Below are 17,135 nucleotides of genomic sequence, written 5' to 3'. Positions count from 1 at the left end.
AAACACATTTCTAAGATGGAAGTATGTGCCTTTACACTTTACAAACATTATTCAGAAGTGTTATTAAAAATCTTTAGATGCCAATGCGCCCTTGAGCAAGGCACCTGACCCCCCCCCCCCCCCAGTTCCGGGTGGACCTTGTGTACAATTGTTGAACGATGTGATCTTAATCTTAAAATACAGAACTGCATCCTGACAGCACACGTTACATATTTGCAATATGATACAGTCTCACTATTAAAATTCCATTATGTACAGAAACACACAAACTCTGAATGAATAACCAAACGCAGTTGTAAATTGAAAATGGATTTATTTTCCTTCCTTCTTTATTCCAACGAGAGGCCAGTCTCATTTACAAAATGTATTGTGTAAAAGTCATCATACTGAACGGTGTGTCTCATTGAACAATTTGACACACATTCTGTTTATTTATATTGGACTATATTTATATCACATATACAATATGTATTAAGATGGCACATTAAGGATAAAATGTCATTATTTGCTATTTCTAAACCCCGGTGTAGATGTACAAGAGATCAAAATAGACAATGGCGAACCACACCAATAAATTCCCCTAACACCATTTGAACTGGGTTCGTCCATATTCAAATAAATTAACAAGAAACATTTAAAATGACAGACCCATGCAATCATAATATAATGATGATTTAGCACGCCAAACTTGGGCCTTTCACTTTATAACATTTTGCATTGGCATTAACGTAAGATTTGCATGAGTCACAGACTAAGCCCTCATGTATCACACATGAATACAGTATTGGATTGATATTAGAAAAAAACACATTCATTACAGTTCTACAATACAATCAGGACATGAGAATGGATTAACAAATACTTAAAAACATAAGGAAAACTGAGCGACAATACATTAGTAGCCTTTTGGCTACATACATTTCAGGAGCTTGGATACACCGCCCACTCTTGGACAGAATGGACACTGCAACTCAACTATCATTTATTGTACAACAAAAAAAAGATTGATACACAGTGCATAAAAGTTGAGTAGAACATAGGGCAGAATCACAAGTAGGACTATTTAAAAACCATTGTTATTGGTTTCTGATTTCTAAGCATTTGCGTTCTGAAGAAAATGGTATCCTTAATTGACTGTTCCAGTGGGTCTTCAGTTTCTTCTTCCATTGTCGTGTGTAAAGTAAGGGTTGTCCTAGCCTCTGCTCTGGTAGGGGTTGTTGCCCTGACCTCCGCTCTGGTAGGGGTTGTTGCCCTGACCTCCGCTCTGGTAGGCGTTGTTGCTCTGACCTCCGCTCTGGTAGGGGTTGTTGCCCTGACCTCCGCTCTGGTAGGGGTTGTTGCCCTGACCTCCGCTCTGGTAGGCGTTGTTGCTCTGACCTCCGCTCTGGTAGGGGTTGTTGCCCTGACCTCCGCTCTGGTAAGGGTTGTTGCCCTGACCTCCGCTCTGGTAGGGGTTCCTGTTGTTGAAGCTACTTGTGTCATCAGGGTTCTGGTAGCTGCCAATCTAAAACACAAAACATCATCTGTATCTGACAATCTCAGTCCTGGGGGTCTTGGTCTTTACCCAGCGGGAAAAATTTGGCACCAGACATTTTAATGACGTCCTTTTCTGGTTGTAACTAGTGTTCTGGTTGAGAAGACATCATATTACAACCAATACAACATTTCCTAAAAATACACCTTTTTGTGTATACTTTAATGCATAATTAATGTTGAATGCAAGTGCTTGAAATGTTCTTCAATAAATTGTTTTTCGTGGGGTTAAATTGGCCCAGTTCTTTGTACTATTTGGTACTTTATATGTATAGTAACTGACATTTAAATATTTGACAATTTAGCAATAACCCTGCATGAGCATTTCCCTCCCAGAATTCCACACTGACTTTGTGCCACTGATCATATGGATAAATCAGGGGACATGCTGACCATAGACTTGCCTAAAACCGGCTGAGTATTTCGGTTTATAGGTGGAGACTTCGCTAGTCTCATTAGTAGATTTTCTAACACGTTTACCCCCAGAACTTAATCGAGCATCTGGTGAAATTACGCAAGATGTTAGTTCTGGATGTCTGAGATTACACATAAAGTAATATTTTGGTAGTTATCTGGCCAGATGAACTCTTGTATCTTCCCCACCCTCCTTTCTCACTCATTCTTCCTCTCTCCCTTCCCGAGGTTCTTACCCCTCCTTTGTCTCCCCTGGTCACCAGTGCCTGTCTGCTACCGCTCTCCGTCATCTCCAGGTTGCTGCCACGGTCCCAGCTGTTGTTGTTGGGCATGGCCCGGGGGATCTTGGGTACGCCCGCAAAACCTGAACTGACATTGGTCACCCCCCCATTGGTTAAGGCCGATGCCCTGAAGTCCTTGGCGGTATAGGGGCTGGTGTAGGTAGGAACCTCAGCGTTCTTCGAGGACTTCTTGGAGGAGCTCTTCTTGGACGTCCTATAGAAGACGACAATACACATAAGATTTAACAACTTCCTTTTATACTCCATTAGGGTCAATCGTGGAATCGTAACAAGATTAAAGATGAAGGTATATATTGAATTGTATTTGATGTGATTCAAATATTATGGTGTAAATGTTGTCCTCTGTGTGTGTGTGACTCACTTGCGTGCAACTACTGGCAGCATGATTAGTGTGATGAGTAGCAGCGCACCAAGAACAGTCCCGACAATCACCAGAATCAACTTCCATGCTGCAGAGAGACAGAGAGTGAGGGGAGAGATATGTTAAAAAAAAACCTGCCAACACCAGTATACTCAATACCACTATTACAGGAAACACCACATGAAAGGAGAGAACGACACCTATTGCAAAGGCCAGAGGCAGCCTAGTGTCAAATCCTTGGAAGGAAGAATCATACCATAATATGGTATGTTATACTTACATTCATTGCAGTTTAAACCAGAGTAACCAAATGAACAACTGAAAGAAAAAAACTTTTTTTTAAATCTTTGCACAGACCAATAATGCAAGTTAACCATTGCACTGTATCCAAACTCCCAGTTGAAAGACATTGTTTACGTGAAAATAGATGTGACTGAATAAATGAATGGATGGGAAATGACTAAATTGATTAAATGTTTTAAGTACTTACTCATTACACACACCGTCCTCTGCTTTCTTCCCACTTTCACAAGCTGCAGACAGAGACGGTAAAGTAAGTCTATCACACAAACACACACACCACCAAGACCCAATCTCTTTTTACCCTCTCTCATACAAACCCCCAGAGTCTATTGTAAGAGGAACAATCGGTGCCACTCACCTTTGCATGTTCTGATAGAGTATTCCGATTTCACGTAATTGTCCTGACAAGTACATTCAGGTCTACCACTGTCAGAAGTACAAGTAGTTGACGTGTCGTCACAAGGTTTCCGATACGAATCACACAGATCGGTTTCTGTATAGACAGTGCCACAGGGAGAGGATTATATACAGTAAGAAAGTACCTCCATTCAGCATTGTGGTTGGGGCAAATAGTGTTCAATTCCATCAATTCAATCAATTTCCTGATATGACGCAATATCCCCCCCCATCATGTCTTCATTACCCCCCCCCGGAGGCCTGAATACATCGCATCCAAAAGACATGACTAAGCATTACAAACATTAGTGACATAGTCATGTGGATAGTGTTCAGAATTCATTGGCTAGTTAACATTATAGTTGCCTAGTCTACTGAATGCTCCAGATGTCTATCAATAGGAGTTTCAGTGACAAACCGTTTTCTACTGTTCAACTCCTCTTTTACATATTTTCCTAGAACAGTAATCCTCAATCCTGCTCCTTGAGAGCTGCAGTACTGCAAGTTGGTATTGTAGCTCAGCAGTGAAACACAGGATTCAGCTAGTGAAGGGGTTGAAGATCAGATTAAAAGTTGAATCAAGGTACAAAATTCAGGTACATCTCTCCAGCAACAGGATTTAAGAGGATCAGTACTCTAGTGTGAAGTTACATCATACTACCAATGTCATATGACAGCATCATGATTGTGATTGATTGCATACTTAGTTCTCTGCAGTGGTGTAAAGGACTTAAGTAAAAGTCCTTTATTAAAGTACTACTTAAGTAGTTTTTGGGGTATCTGTACTTTACTATTTATATTTTTGGCAACTTTTACTTCACTACATTCCTAAAGAAAATAATGTACTTTCTACTCCATTCATTTTCCCTGACACCCAAAAGTACTCATTACATTTTGACAGGAAAATGGTCCAATTCACACACTTATCAAGAGAACATCTCTCGTCATCCCTACAGCCTCTGATCTGGTGGACTCACAAATGCTTCATTTGTAAATTATGTCTGAGTGTTGGAGTGTGCCCCTGGCTATCCGTAAATTAAATAAAAACAAGAAAATGATGCTGTCTGGTTTGCCTAATATAAAGAAGTTGAAATGATTTATACTTTAACTTTTGATACTTAAGTACATTTGAGCAATTCCATTTACTGTTGATACTTAAGTTTATTTAAAACCAAATACTTTTAGACTTTTAATCAAGTAGTATTTTACTCAGTGACTCACTTTTACAGTTATCTTTACATTTACTCAAGTATGACAATTGAGTACTTTTTCCACCACTGATTTTCTGTCTTCCCCTTGACATTCATTGTAGCTATGCTCACAAGATTGCCTCCTAGCTTATGTTAAACCACAGTCATTATACATCAAGGGAATAGTGCGTTACTATTACTATAGGGGACGTACCTTTGTATGCTGCATTTTTAAGTAGAGGATTTAAACAAACGGCACCCGTTTTGTCACAGTCTACAATAGCATCCTGTATCATTCCATTGATGACGGCTTCTGTGATGATGGAGTCGAGTTTAAAATTGTTCTCCATGGCCACGTTGACACCACCTGACTTGAGTGACCAGATGGTACGGGCCGGACCCTTAGCCATTTTGCTAGGAGGCAAATTAGTGTCAGTGTTTTTAGAATTATGATCATCATGGAACTATCACATACTCATGAAAGTAGTGATAGCAACAGCATCAATCTTCTGTCAATAGTTGTCTTGGGCGTGTGATATCTTCCAAATCAAAATTATACATTATCATGATGGCTATAATAATCTGGACTGACACAATAAATTAGGTAAAAAAAATTCAAGAAGACATTAACTTCAAGGATGAAGGTAGTTTGTTAGAATCAAACCAACAACAAACAAATTGTAGAGTAGCCTATAGCGTGAGTGGTAATGCAAAATGATAGTTTATTGGTAAAAGCAGGGACCACAGTAACTACATTAACACTGACCTGAAATTCAGCACTGTGGAATCAATGTAGCCAAGGTGACTCTGGAAAAGATCCCTCATCTGTATTTTGGACAGACAAATGCTAATAAGTTCACAATATAAATTTACTGGACAGTTCATAATTTTTTGCCTAGTGCAGCTAAAAAAAGGAGACTGTTGTTTGCTACAAACATTGTCGTAGACGGGGTACGGTTCGATCATGGGGAATCGAATAATTTGACTTCAAATAATCATCTGTGAAATGGCAAACAGCAAAAGGAAAAAGTTAAGATGTAAAACCCACTGAAAAGCTAACAGCAAAAAATGTTCTCAGGCTTCCAGTAAATATCAAGCTTTCTTTTGGATTATATAGCGGTAAACATGTCTTGTATAAGTTGATTTGAGCATTACATTGATGGGACATTCCAACATTCAATAGATGCTAGTCAGCCTGCAAAGTAAACATGGGCTTATGGTGGATGACGTCACTACTGACACAATACTTCTAAGGTAAGATCGACTGAAATGGTACATTTCCTGAAGAAAAGTGTGTGCTTGCTTCAGCTGTCTAAAACCATTTTTGGTTTGTTTTTATCGTCGTGAGAGAAGTTTTACGTGTAGAAATCAAGCTGAATAGCGGCTAAGGCATTTCAATATAGTGTGAATAGCTCTGACTACTTTGTAATGCATGCACACTAACAACCAAAAATAGCTATGCCTCAGAAAACTATACTGTGGCCCAGACTTGCTAGGGACATGCTTCCAATGGTACTAACCACTTCCTACACCAATGTAGTTAATTAGGTGGGTAACCCGACCAGGACCCTAGTCCCTATGACTGCCATTCCAAAACCTGATCCCATTACACCAAGAGGGTAAAATCCCTAGGTGCTGTACTAAAGTCGTCGTTATCATATTTTTACATGGGGGTCCATCTTTATTAGCATATTTCGAGGCCATTACAGTAGCTGATACTGACTGAATGATACCCCCACACACAATAAATTGTATCCCATCATGTTAATTAGAAAATGTTTAAAATAGAAGGCAATTCTTTATCAACTTCATCTCATATGTGAGATTAAGGAAGTAAATGAGAATGTTCATACTACTACAGTAGATGTATGTTCACTGATTGAACGGGTCAACATGGATGCTCCTTGGAAGATCAAGTTAACCCATATTTTCTCCTCAGAATTACTGCACTAACTGTTCTGAAAATACCTGCTTGGGAAAATTCTACAGCTTCTACAACCTGGGTTGACTGGGACAGTTTCCAAGGACATAGAAATAAGTGTAATGCAGCTGTTACCCAGCTTACACGTTGTCAAAAATGTCACAAAGAGCTTGGTAATGACCTATGTAACATTGCAGAAAAGTTGTGATTTTGAACTACAGCCAGACATACTTAGTGTAAAAAGTATCATATCTATTTTACCGTAGTAATTAACTCGTCAGCTGATGTATTGAAACCTTCTGATTGTGGGTTGGTCATGTCATCGATGAAGGTCATACTAGGCAGGGTCAGAGATCCTGGGAAGACCTTGGCTGAAAATCAGAATCAACACATGACAAATACGAATTATAAGCACGTATTGAAAACAGTGTGGATGCAGCATTGTGTTAAAAAGCCCACAGTGGAGATGGTACATGAGATCCAATATACATGTATAGATGCTATAGCTAATATCTTATATCTTTAACTGAGTTTGACTCCTCTAGCCACTGTCATCTAGGTTGCTCTCATTTATGTATTCATACATTTATAAATATATCAATTTATTGGCCAAAACCTTAGCCTATCCGATTGTTTCACGTGGAAGCTAAATACAAATCTCGAACCAGTTTATCCACACTTAACCATACTCAGGACAAAACATTCTTAACTGGTCTTAAATCAGAATAGTTTCTAAAGTTCCTAACTTTTCATTGCAGATGATGAAGCTCTTCTCCCTACCAATCAGAGCTATTTAGGCCTATATCGCACTGTCTTCCAAGGTATTGTAGCACCCACTAGTGGTGGCAGACAGGAGATTACCCACCTTCCTCACATCGCTTTCTATCCTCAGAGTATTTTTGGCCAGCCAGACAGAGACAGGTGAAGTGGGAGTCATAGCCTGGCTGACAGCTGCTGCCACCTTCGCATGGGTTTGGGGCACAGGGATCTTAAAATCAAAGAGGAACACAGTTCTTCAGAATACACATAGCACTTTGTGATGCATTTATTAATACAAAACAGTCTGTGTAGAATAGATGGTACAGAGCAAGTCTTGGGGAGACTTTCTGTCCACTAAACAGCATAATAACAGCATAATTCCCCTACACCTGGGGGGTACAACTGGTTTGGCTTGATGCATTTCAACGAGGTACAGATTTTTAGCAGGGAAAACAAGGGTGAGTTCGGTTCTATACATTTTTCATTTTCCTATTTTAGTTGTAGTTAAAATGTGATAACAAAAAGTGTAGTTGATATAGTTAATTTTACAAGTGGTTTATATACAGTCGTGGCCAAAAGTTTTGATAATGACACAAATATTAATTTTCACAAAGTCTGCTGCCTCAGTGTCTTTAGATCATTTTTGTCAGATGTTACTATGGAATACTGAAGTATAATTACAAGCATTTCATAAGTGTTAAAGGCTTTTATTGACAATTACATGAAGTTGATGCAAAGAGTCAATATTTGCAGTGTTGACCCTTCTTTCTCAAGACCTCTGCAATCCGCCCAAGCATGCTGTCAATTAACTTCTGGGCCACATCCTGACTGATGGCAGCCCATTCTTGCATAATCAATACTTGCATTTTGTCAGAATTTGTGGATTTTGTTTGTCCACCCGCCTCTTGAGGATTGACCACAAATTCTCAATGGGATTAAGGTCTGGGGAGTTTCCTGGCCATGGACGCAAAATATCGATGTTTTCTTCCCGAGCCACTTAGTTAGCACTTTTGCCTTATGGCAAGGTGCTTCATCATGCTGGAAAAGGCCTTGTTCATCACCAAACGGTTCCTGGATGGTTGGGAGAAGTTGATCTCAGAGGATATGTTCATACCATTCTTTATTCGTGGCTATGTTCTTAGGCAAAATTGTGAATGAGCCCACTCCCTTGGCTGAGAAGCAACCCCACACATGAATGGTCTCAGGATGCTTTACTGTTGGCATGACACAGGCCTGATGGTAGCGCTCACCTTGTCTTCTCCAGACAAGCTTTTTTCCGGATGCCCCAAACAATCGGAAAGGGGATTCATCAGAGAAAATGACTTTACCCAGTCCTCAGCAGTCCAATCCCTGTTCCTTTTGCGGAATATCAGTCTGTCCCTGATGTTTTTCCTGGAGAGAAGGGGCTTATTCGCTGCCCTTCTTGACACCAGGCCATCCTCCAAATGTCTTTGCCTCACTGTGCGTGCAGATGCACTCACACCTGCCTGCTGCCATTCCTGAGCAAGCTCTGTACTGGTGGTGCCCCGATCCAGCAGCTGAATAAACTTTAGGAGACGGTCCTGGCGCTTGCTTGTAACGGCCGTTGGCGGTGGAAGAAGGTGAGGACGACCTCGGACTGGGGACCCTAGCAGTGGCCCCCGAATGGACGGGAGATTCCGGCAGCACCGGAGTGAAGGGCGATTCCGGCAACGCCGGAGTGAAGGGTTATTCCGGCAGCTCCGGAATGAAGGGCGGCTCTGGCAGCTCCTGACTGATGGCGGCTCTGGCAGCTCCTGACTAACTGGTGGCTCTGGCAGCTCCTGACTAACTGCCGGCTCTGGCAGCTCCTGACTTGCGGGCGGCTCTAGCAGCTCCTGACTGACGGACGTCTCTGGCAGCTCCTGACTGACGGGCGGCTCTGGCAGCTCAGGACAGACGGGCGGCTCTGGCAGCTCAGGACAGACGGGCGGCTCTGGCAGCTCAGGACAGACGGGCGACTCTGGCAGCTCAGGACAGACGAGCGACTCTGGAAGCTCAGGACAGACGGGCGACTCTGGCAGCTCAGGACAGACGGGCGACTCTGGCAGCTCTGGACAGGAGCGAGACTCCGGCAGTGCTGAACAGGAGGGAGCACTTGGAGGAAGGAGACGGATAGACAGCCTGGTGCGTGGGGCTGCCACTGGAGGCCTGGTTCATGGAGGAGGCACCGGATAGACCGGACCGTGGAGGCGCACTGGAGGTCTCGTGCACCGAGCCTGCACAACCCTACCTGGCTGGATACTCCCCGTCGCCAGTCCAGTGCGGAGAGGTGGAAAAGACCGCACTGGGCTGTGCTGGCGAACCGGGGACACCGTGCGTAGGGCTGGTGCCATGTACCCCGGCCCAAGGAGACGCACTGGAGACCAGATGCTATGAGCCGGATTCATGGCACCTGGCTCGATGCCCACTCTAGCCCGGCCGATACGAGGCGCTGCTATGTAATGCACCGGGCTATGCCTGCGCACCGGGGACACCGTGCGCCTCACGGCATAACACGGTGCCTGCCCGGTCCACCTCTCTCTACAGTAAGCATGGGGAGTTGGCGCTCCTACCTGACTTAGCCACACTCCCCGGGCTGCCTCTCGTGCCTGTTGCGCTGCCGTGTTCGTGACGCCATTTCCATTCTCCTGTAACCCTCCTCGCACTGCTCCAGAGAATCCCAGGCGGGCTCCGGCACTCTCCCTGGGTCAACCGACCACCTTTCTATTTCGTCCCAAGTTGTCACATAGTCCAGATCTCGCTGCTTGGTCCTTGATTGGTGGGTGATTCTGTAACGGCCGTTGGCGGTGGAAGAAGGTGAGGACAAATGTGCAGCATGGTAAGTGTCCATATTTTTTATTTTATTAAAAATGTGAGGGTGGATCAGCTTAATATTGTGGAAAGAATGTTGCTTCCAATGTAATTGTCTGCATAATTTCCAACCGCCCATTTTTTGGGGGTAAATATATATATCCATACACATATGCATATATATACACATACAGTGCCTTGCGAAAGTATTCGGCCCCCTTGAACTTTGCGACCTTTTGCCACATTTCAGGCTTCAAACATAAAGATATAAAACTGTATTCCTGGACCTGTGACCAAAAATGAGCTACATATGGACAATACCAAAATAAATGATCTAATGACTCTGCCTCCTCACAGCAGAATCTGCAGAGCTGGGAAGATTGTATATATATATATAACATTCTATTAGTTGCAAGAATTTTGTATAGTAATTTATATTGAAAAATGTGAAGTTTTGAATCTGGCGTTGTTGTGCGTATCAATTCATAAACCATGTGCCATGGAATGGGTACATCGAAAATCTCTTCCCAACTATTTTGCAATTTATATGGCACAGCTGGTAATTTTTCTGTCCATGAATGAAATTGGTATATGTTTTTATTTATCACACTTTTCTTTAACCATTTATGTTCTTTAATACAAGTTCCTTATTTTTTTCCCCTTCTACTTGCCTCTTCCATTTTTGTGGTAATGCTGCAATTAATTGGTTGTAATGTTGGGTAGAGCAGACATTTCCATATGTTTGTGTTAGCTGCATGTGTGACATAACTCCACCAGTCCTATTTATGATATCATTCACAAAAATTATACTTAAAAAAAAATTAAAAAAATTCTTCAATAAAAACAGTTTTTTTTAATCAATAAGTATATTTGAATTTAACCACAATATTTGTTGTACTATTTGTTCCGTCCTTTCAGGTGGATTAAACTGAAATTGCAACCAACTTTCCAAGGCTTGTTTAAAAAATAAAGATATTTTGGAGATTATTTCCTTTTCAAACAACCGAAAGTGACCAAGTGTAATTTGAATAAAGGGGAAAAGGCCCTTCCTGAATATAGGATGAGACATTCGTACCAATTGACTAGAGAACCAGTTTGGATTTAAGTATAACTTTTGTATGACTGATGTCTTTAGTGAGAGGTCTAATGCTTTAATATTTAATCATTTCTGCCCACCGAATTCATATTCGTTATATAAATAGGACCTTTTAATTTTTTTGCCGTTCCAAATTAAATTGAATATTTTTTGTTCATATAATTTAAAAAGCAGGTCACTAGGTGTAGGCAAAACCATAAGCAAATAGGTCAACTGTAATATAACTAAGGAGTTAATCAGGGTGATTTTTCCAAGTATTTTCCTTTCCATGGTAGCAAGATCTTATCTATTTTTGCTAACTTTCTACAAACATTTAATGGAGTGAGATCATTTCTTTCTTTTGGGATTTGTATACCGAGTATGTCCACATCTCCGTCAGACCATTTAATTGGTAAATTACATGGTAATGTAAAACGTGCATTTTTTTAGTGATCCAATACGTAATATGGTACATTTATCACAATTTGGTTAGCAAAAGTATCTAGATCCTCTAAGAGGCCGTGGAGAGACTCCAATTGTGGTTTTAAAAGAAAACATGAATCATCAGCGTACAATGACACCTTCGTTTTTAAGCCACGGATTTCTAATCCCTTAATATTATTGTTTGATCTAATCTTTGCAGCTAACATTTCGATGGGAATAATAAATATATATGCCAATAGTGGACAACCTTATTTTACTCCTCTAGATAGCTTAAAACTTTCTGAGATGTAGCCATTATTTACTATCTTACACCTAGGGTTACTATACATAACCTTAACCAATTTTATAAGAGATTCCCCAAAATTGAAATATTCTAGGCATTTATATATAAACTCCAGTCGTACTTTATCAAAAGCCTTTTCAAAATCAGCTATGAAAACCAGGCCTGGTGTCCCCGATATTTCATAGTGTTCTATTGTTTCCAGTACTTGTCTTATATTATCTCCAATGTATCATCCTTGTAAAAAAGCTGTCTGATTAGGATGAATAATATCTGACAATACTTTTTTAATTCTATGTGCCAAGCATTTTGCTAGGATTTTTGCATCACAACACTGAAGTGTAAGAAGTCTCCAATTTTTTAAATGGACTGTATCTTTATATATACCACTTGGGTCCTGTTTCAGTAATAATGATATCAAACCTTCTTGTTGCATGTCTGATAATCTACCATTTATATATGAGTGGTTAAAACAAGCCAATAATGGTCCTTTGAGTATACCCCCAAAAAATGTGTATACTTCCACTGGTATGCCATCCAGCCCTGGAGTTTTCCCATCCTTAAAGGTCCCAATTGCCTCAAGCAGTTCCTCCTCCTCCTCTGTAATTTCTGTACAGATATTAATTTTACATTATTATTTTGAAAAAAATCCATACAATTAGTTTCAGTTAGTGGAGATGGAGGCGTCTGAAATGAAAACATATTCTTAAAGTACTTTACTTCCTCTTTCAAAATATAATTTGGTGAATCATGCGTGACTCCATCATTTGTAAGAAGTTTTAATAAAAAATGTTGGTAGCATTTCTATATTGAAGATTGAAAAAGAATTTGGTGCATTTTTCCCCATATTTCACCCAGTTCGCTTTATTTTTATAATATATTACACTGGATCTTTCTTGAATAAGTTCCTCCATTTCTTTTTGTTTTTCCTCTAACTTATTCTGTGCCCATATTTTTAATAAAGTAATTGAACACTGAACAAAAACAACAAAGTGAATGAACGAAACCGAAACAGTTCTGTCTGGTGCAGATACAAACACTCAACAGAAAACAATCATCCCACAACTCAAGAGTGAAAAGAGGCTACCTAAGTATGGGTCTCAATCAGGGACAACAATTGACAGCTGCCTCTGATTGAGAACCATACCAGACCAAATACAGAAATACCAAATCATAGAAAAAAGAACAGACTGCCCACCCAACTAACGCCCTGACCATACTAAAACAAAGACATAACAAAAGAACTAAGGTCAGAACGTGACATTGCTGGACTTTCTTGGGCACCCTGAAGCCTTCTTCACAACAATTGAACCGCTCTCCTTAAAGTTCTTGATGATCCGATAAATGGTTGATTTAGGTGCAATCTTACTAGCAGCAATATCCTTGCCTGTGAAGCCCTTGTTGTGCAAAGCAATGATGACAGCACATGTTTCCTTGCAGGTAACCATATTTGACAGAGGAAGAACAATGATTCCAAGCACCACCCTGCTTTTGAAGCTTCCGGTCTGTTATTCAAACTCAATCAGCATGACAGAGTGATCTCCAGCCTTGTCCTCATCAACACTCACACCTGTGTTAACGAGAGAATCACTGACATGATGTCAGCTGGTCCTTTTGTGGCAGGGCTGAAATGCAGTGGAAATGGTTTTGGGGGATTCAGTTCATTTGCATGGCAAAGAGAAACTTTGCAATTCATCTGATCACTCGTCATAACATTCTGGAGTATATGCAAATTGCCATCATACAAACTGAGGCAGCAGACTTTGTGAAAATTCATATTTGTGTCATTCTCAAAACTTTTGACCACGACTGTACATACCATCAAAGAGTGGGTCACCAACAAAATGTTTAACAATGGAGCAATTCTCACAAATAACATTGGGTTGATATCTGTAGTGCTCAAGGAACTACATTCTATGAGTGTCACGTTCTGACCTTTATTTCCTTTGTTTTGTATTTATTTAGTATGGTCAGGGCGTGAGTTGGGTGGGCAGTCTATGTTGGTTTTTCTATGTTTTGGGACATTTCTATGTTTCGGCCTAGTATGGTTCTCAATCAGAGGCAGGTGTCATTGTTGTCTCTGATTGAGAATCATACTTAGGTAGCCTGGGTTGCACTGTTTGTTTGTGGGTGATTGTCTATGTTGATTGCTTGTTTCAGCGCAGTTTGCATTAGCTTCACGGTTGTTAGTTCGTTTATTGTTTTTGTATAGGGTTTCAGTGTTCAGTGTTTTCTGTAGTAAAATAAATGATGAACACATACCACGCCGCATTTTGGTCCTCCGATCCATCTCGCCTCTCCTCTTCAGATGAAGAGGAGGACGACCGTGACAATGAGAGCAAAGTTACTTTTATCTAAACACAATCTGAAATCATGCTGAAATCTGTTGAAGCATTACTTTTCCCGAAGACCTACCATAAATATAGTTACAAAGACACATTGGAAAAGCAAGAATTTGTGGATATGAACAGATACCATTTACTTTTGTCTTTTTACATGTTGCAAATAAAGGTTTGTGCAAATAAATGTTTGGTTACATTTGCAACAGTACGTACTAATTAAGGTTTCTTAAGTGCTCTTGAAATTGCCAGCAGCATATCACCCTGCTCCCAAATCACTGCTGGCTTGCCTTTGAAGCTAAGCAGTATCAGTCCTGGTCGGTCCCTGGATGGGAGACCAGATGCTGCTGGAAGTGGTGTTGGAAGGCCAGTAGAGGGCACTCTTCAATCTGGTCAAAGGAGATCCAAATTCCCCAGGGCAGTGAAGTTATCATAGCCCTGCGTAGGGTGCCTTTTTGTCTGATGGAATGTTAAAACGGGTGTCCTGACTCATCGTAAGAGTAAAGATGATAACCCCGGTGTCCTGGCTAAACTCCCAATCTGGCCCTCATACCATCATGGCCACCTAATCATCCCCAGCATCCAATTGTCTCATTCATCCCCTCTCCTCCCCCCTGTAACTATTCCAAAGGTCGTTGCTGTAAAAAATTATATGTTCTCAATCAACTTACCTGGTAAAATAAGTGTAAATAAATCATTAAAATGTTGCACACAGTTATTCAACTTTCATTGGGGTCCGTTTGCTTCTGGTGCTCGGGGTGTCCCTCAGGGTGACCACGCACTGCTTTTCAAATGTGGCCCACATAGCAATAGTCATGCACACCGTACACAATTGCCATGTTAGCCACAATAATAACTTTCTTCTGCTGGTTGATCAAAACAGCACCATTACCAAATACTTAAAATGTTTACTGCATTTCCTTCATCCTAAAAACAGCCTTTGTGTGTGCACTTCCCAGCCTATCAGTGGCATCAATTAATCAAAGCAAAATGGAAAACCAACACGACTGCCGAACTCGAGGGCTGAGTTATGAGTTACTGATTTAAGTATGGAACAGCAAGAGGATCTGCCCCTCCCAACCTTCAAGCTATTCTCAAACCCTAATCCCCAACCCGAGCACGCCGTTCTGACAATTTCAGTGAGTTTACATACACTAAGTTGAGTATACCTTTAAACAGCTTGGAAAATTCCAGAAAATGATGTCATGGCTTTAGAAGTTCCTTTAGAAGTCTCTAATTGACATCATTTGAGTCAATTGGAGGTGTACCTGTGGATGTATTTCAAGGCCTACCTTCAAACTCAGTGCCTCTTTGCTTGACATCATGGGAAAATCAAAAGAAATCAGCCAAGTCCTCAGAAAAAAAATTGTAGACCTCCACTAGTCTGGTTCATCCTTGGGAGCAATTTCCAAACGCCTGTAGGTACCACATTCATCTGTGCAAACAATAGTACGCAAGTATAAACACCGTGGGACCACACCGCCGTCATATCGCTCAGAAAGGAGACGCGTTCTGTCTCCTACAGATAAACATGGTGCGAAAAGTGCAAATAAATCCCAGAACAACAGCAAAGGACCTTGTGAAGATGCTGGAGGAAACAGGTACAAAAATATCTATATCCACAATAAAACGAGTCCTATATAAACATGACTTGAAAGGCCGCTCAGCAAGGAAGAACCAAGTTTGTAAATGCACAAGGAAACAAAGATCGTACTTTTTGGAGAAATATCCTCTGGTCTGATGAAACAAAAATAGAACAATTTGGTCATAATGACCACCGGTATGTTTGGAGGAAAAAGGGGGAGACCTGCAAGCCGAAGAACACCATCCCAACCGTGAAGCACAGGAGTGGCAGCATCATGTTGTGGGGGTGCTTTTCTGCAGGAGGGACTGGTGCACTTCACAAAATAGATGGCGTCATGAGGTAGGAAAATTTGGTCGGTATATTGAAGGAACATCTGAAGACGTAGTCAGGAAGTTAATGCTTGGTCGCAAATGGGTCTTCCAAATAGACAATGACCCCAAGCATACTTCCAAAGTTGTGGCAAAATGGCTAAAGGACAACAAAGTCAAAGTATTGGAGTGGCCATCACAAAGCCCTGACCTCAATCCTATAGAAAATCTGTGGGCAGAACTGAAAAAGCATGTGCAAGCAAGGAGGCCTACAAACCTGACTCAGTAACACCAGCTCTGACAGGAAGAATGGGCCATAATTCACCCAACTTATTGTGGGAAGCTTGTTACCAAATACTAGTTGAGTGTATGTAAACTTCTGACCCACTGGGAAAGTGATGAAATAAATAAAAGCTGAAATAAATCATTCTCTCAACCATTATTCTGACATTTCACATTCTTAAAATAAAGTGGTGATTCTAACTGACCTAAAATAGGGAATTTTTACTTGTATTAAATGTCAGGAATTGTGAAAAACTGAGTTTAAATGTATTTGGCTAAGGTGTATGTAAACTTCCGACTTCAATTGTATCTTAAGATGAATGCACTAACTGTAAGTCACTCTGGACAAGAGCGTCTGCTAAATGACTAAAATTAAAAAGATATATACACACAAGTGGCAGTTACTCAAATTAGTTTGAATTACTGCAGCTTTCAATTAGCCTATATTGCACGCGACACACAATTCTGCTGGTTATATATTTAAGCAATAAGGCAAGAGGGGGTGTGGTATATTGGCCAATATACCATGGCTAAGGACTGTTTTAATGCTCAATGTGAAGGGGAGTGTCTGGATACAGCCCTTAGCCATGGTATATTGGCCATCTACCACAAACCCCGGAGGTGCCTTATTGCTATTCTAAACTGGTTACCAACATAAATAGAACAGTAAACAAATGGAATATTGTCTGATATACTCATGGCTGAAATGCTGTTTAAACCAATCAGCATCCAGGACCCAAACTGCCGGGTTTATCATTTTAAATTCCACTGCAAGTACTGTGATATGGCATTTTTTGCAAGCAAATTTTTAGCACAGATTCTGTTACTTGAA

General features: G+C 40.8%; 1 protein-coding gene across 1 annotated transcript in view; it reads right to left on the bottom strand.

Annotated features, from left to right (window-relative positions):
* Positions 1-296: 296 nt before the first annotated feature.
* Positions 297-17,135, bottom strand: part of muc13b (mucin 13b, cell surface associated) — a 32,070-nt gene continuing 15,231 nt past the window's right edge. Inside the window, exons 3-12 of the mRNA XM_036946615.2 lie at positions 7,286-7,408; positions 6,682-6,791; positions 5,266-5,324; positions 4,714-4,913; positions 3,272-3,406; positions 3,101-3,143; positions 2,891-2,928; positions 2,611-2,698; positions 2,184-2,442; positions 297-1,504 (exon numbers count right to left, since the gene is read on the bottom strand). Of these exons, the coding sequence (XP_036802510.2) occupies positions 1,193-1,504; positions 2,184-2,442; positions 2,611-2,698; positions 2,891-2,928; positions 3,101-3,143; positions 3,272-3,406; positions 4,714-4,913; positions 5,266-5,324; positions 6,682-6,791; positions 7,286-7,408 (1,367 nt within the window). The 3' untranslated portion in view covers positions 297-1,192. The remainder of the gene's footprint in view (positions 1,505-2,183; positions 2,443-2,610; positions 2,699-2,890; positions 2,929-3,100; positions 3,144-3,271; positions 3,407-4,713; positions 4,914-5,265; positions 5,325-6,681; positions 6,792-7,285; positions 7,409-17,135) is intronic.

The sequence above is a fragment of the Oncorhynchus mykiss genome, chromosome 16 (genome assembly GCF_057628025.1).
Source record: "Oncorhynchus mykiss isolate SJ-2025 chromosome 16, ASM5762802v1, whole genome shotgun sequence".
Classification (NCBI taxonomy): domain Eukaryota; kingdom Metazoa; phylum Chordata; class Actinopteri; order Salmoniformes; family Salmonidae; genus Oncorhynchus; species Oncorhynchus mykiss.
The sequence above is the reverse complement of the archived record's forward strand: the minus strand, read 5'-3'. Positions and strand labels throughout refer to the sequence as shown.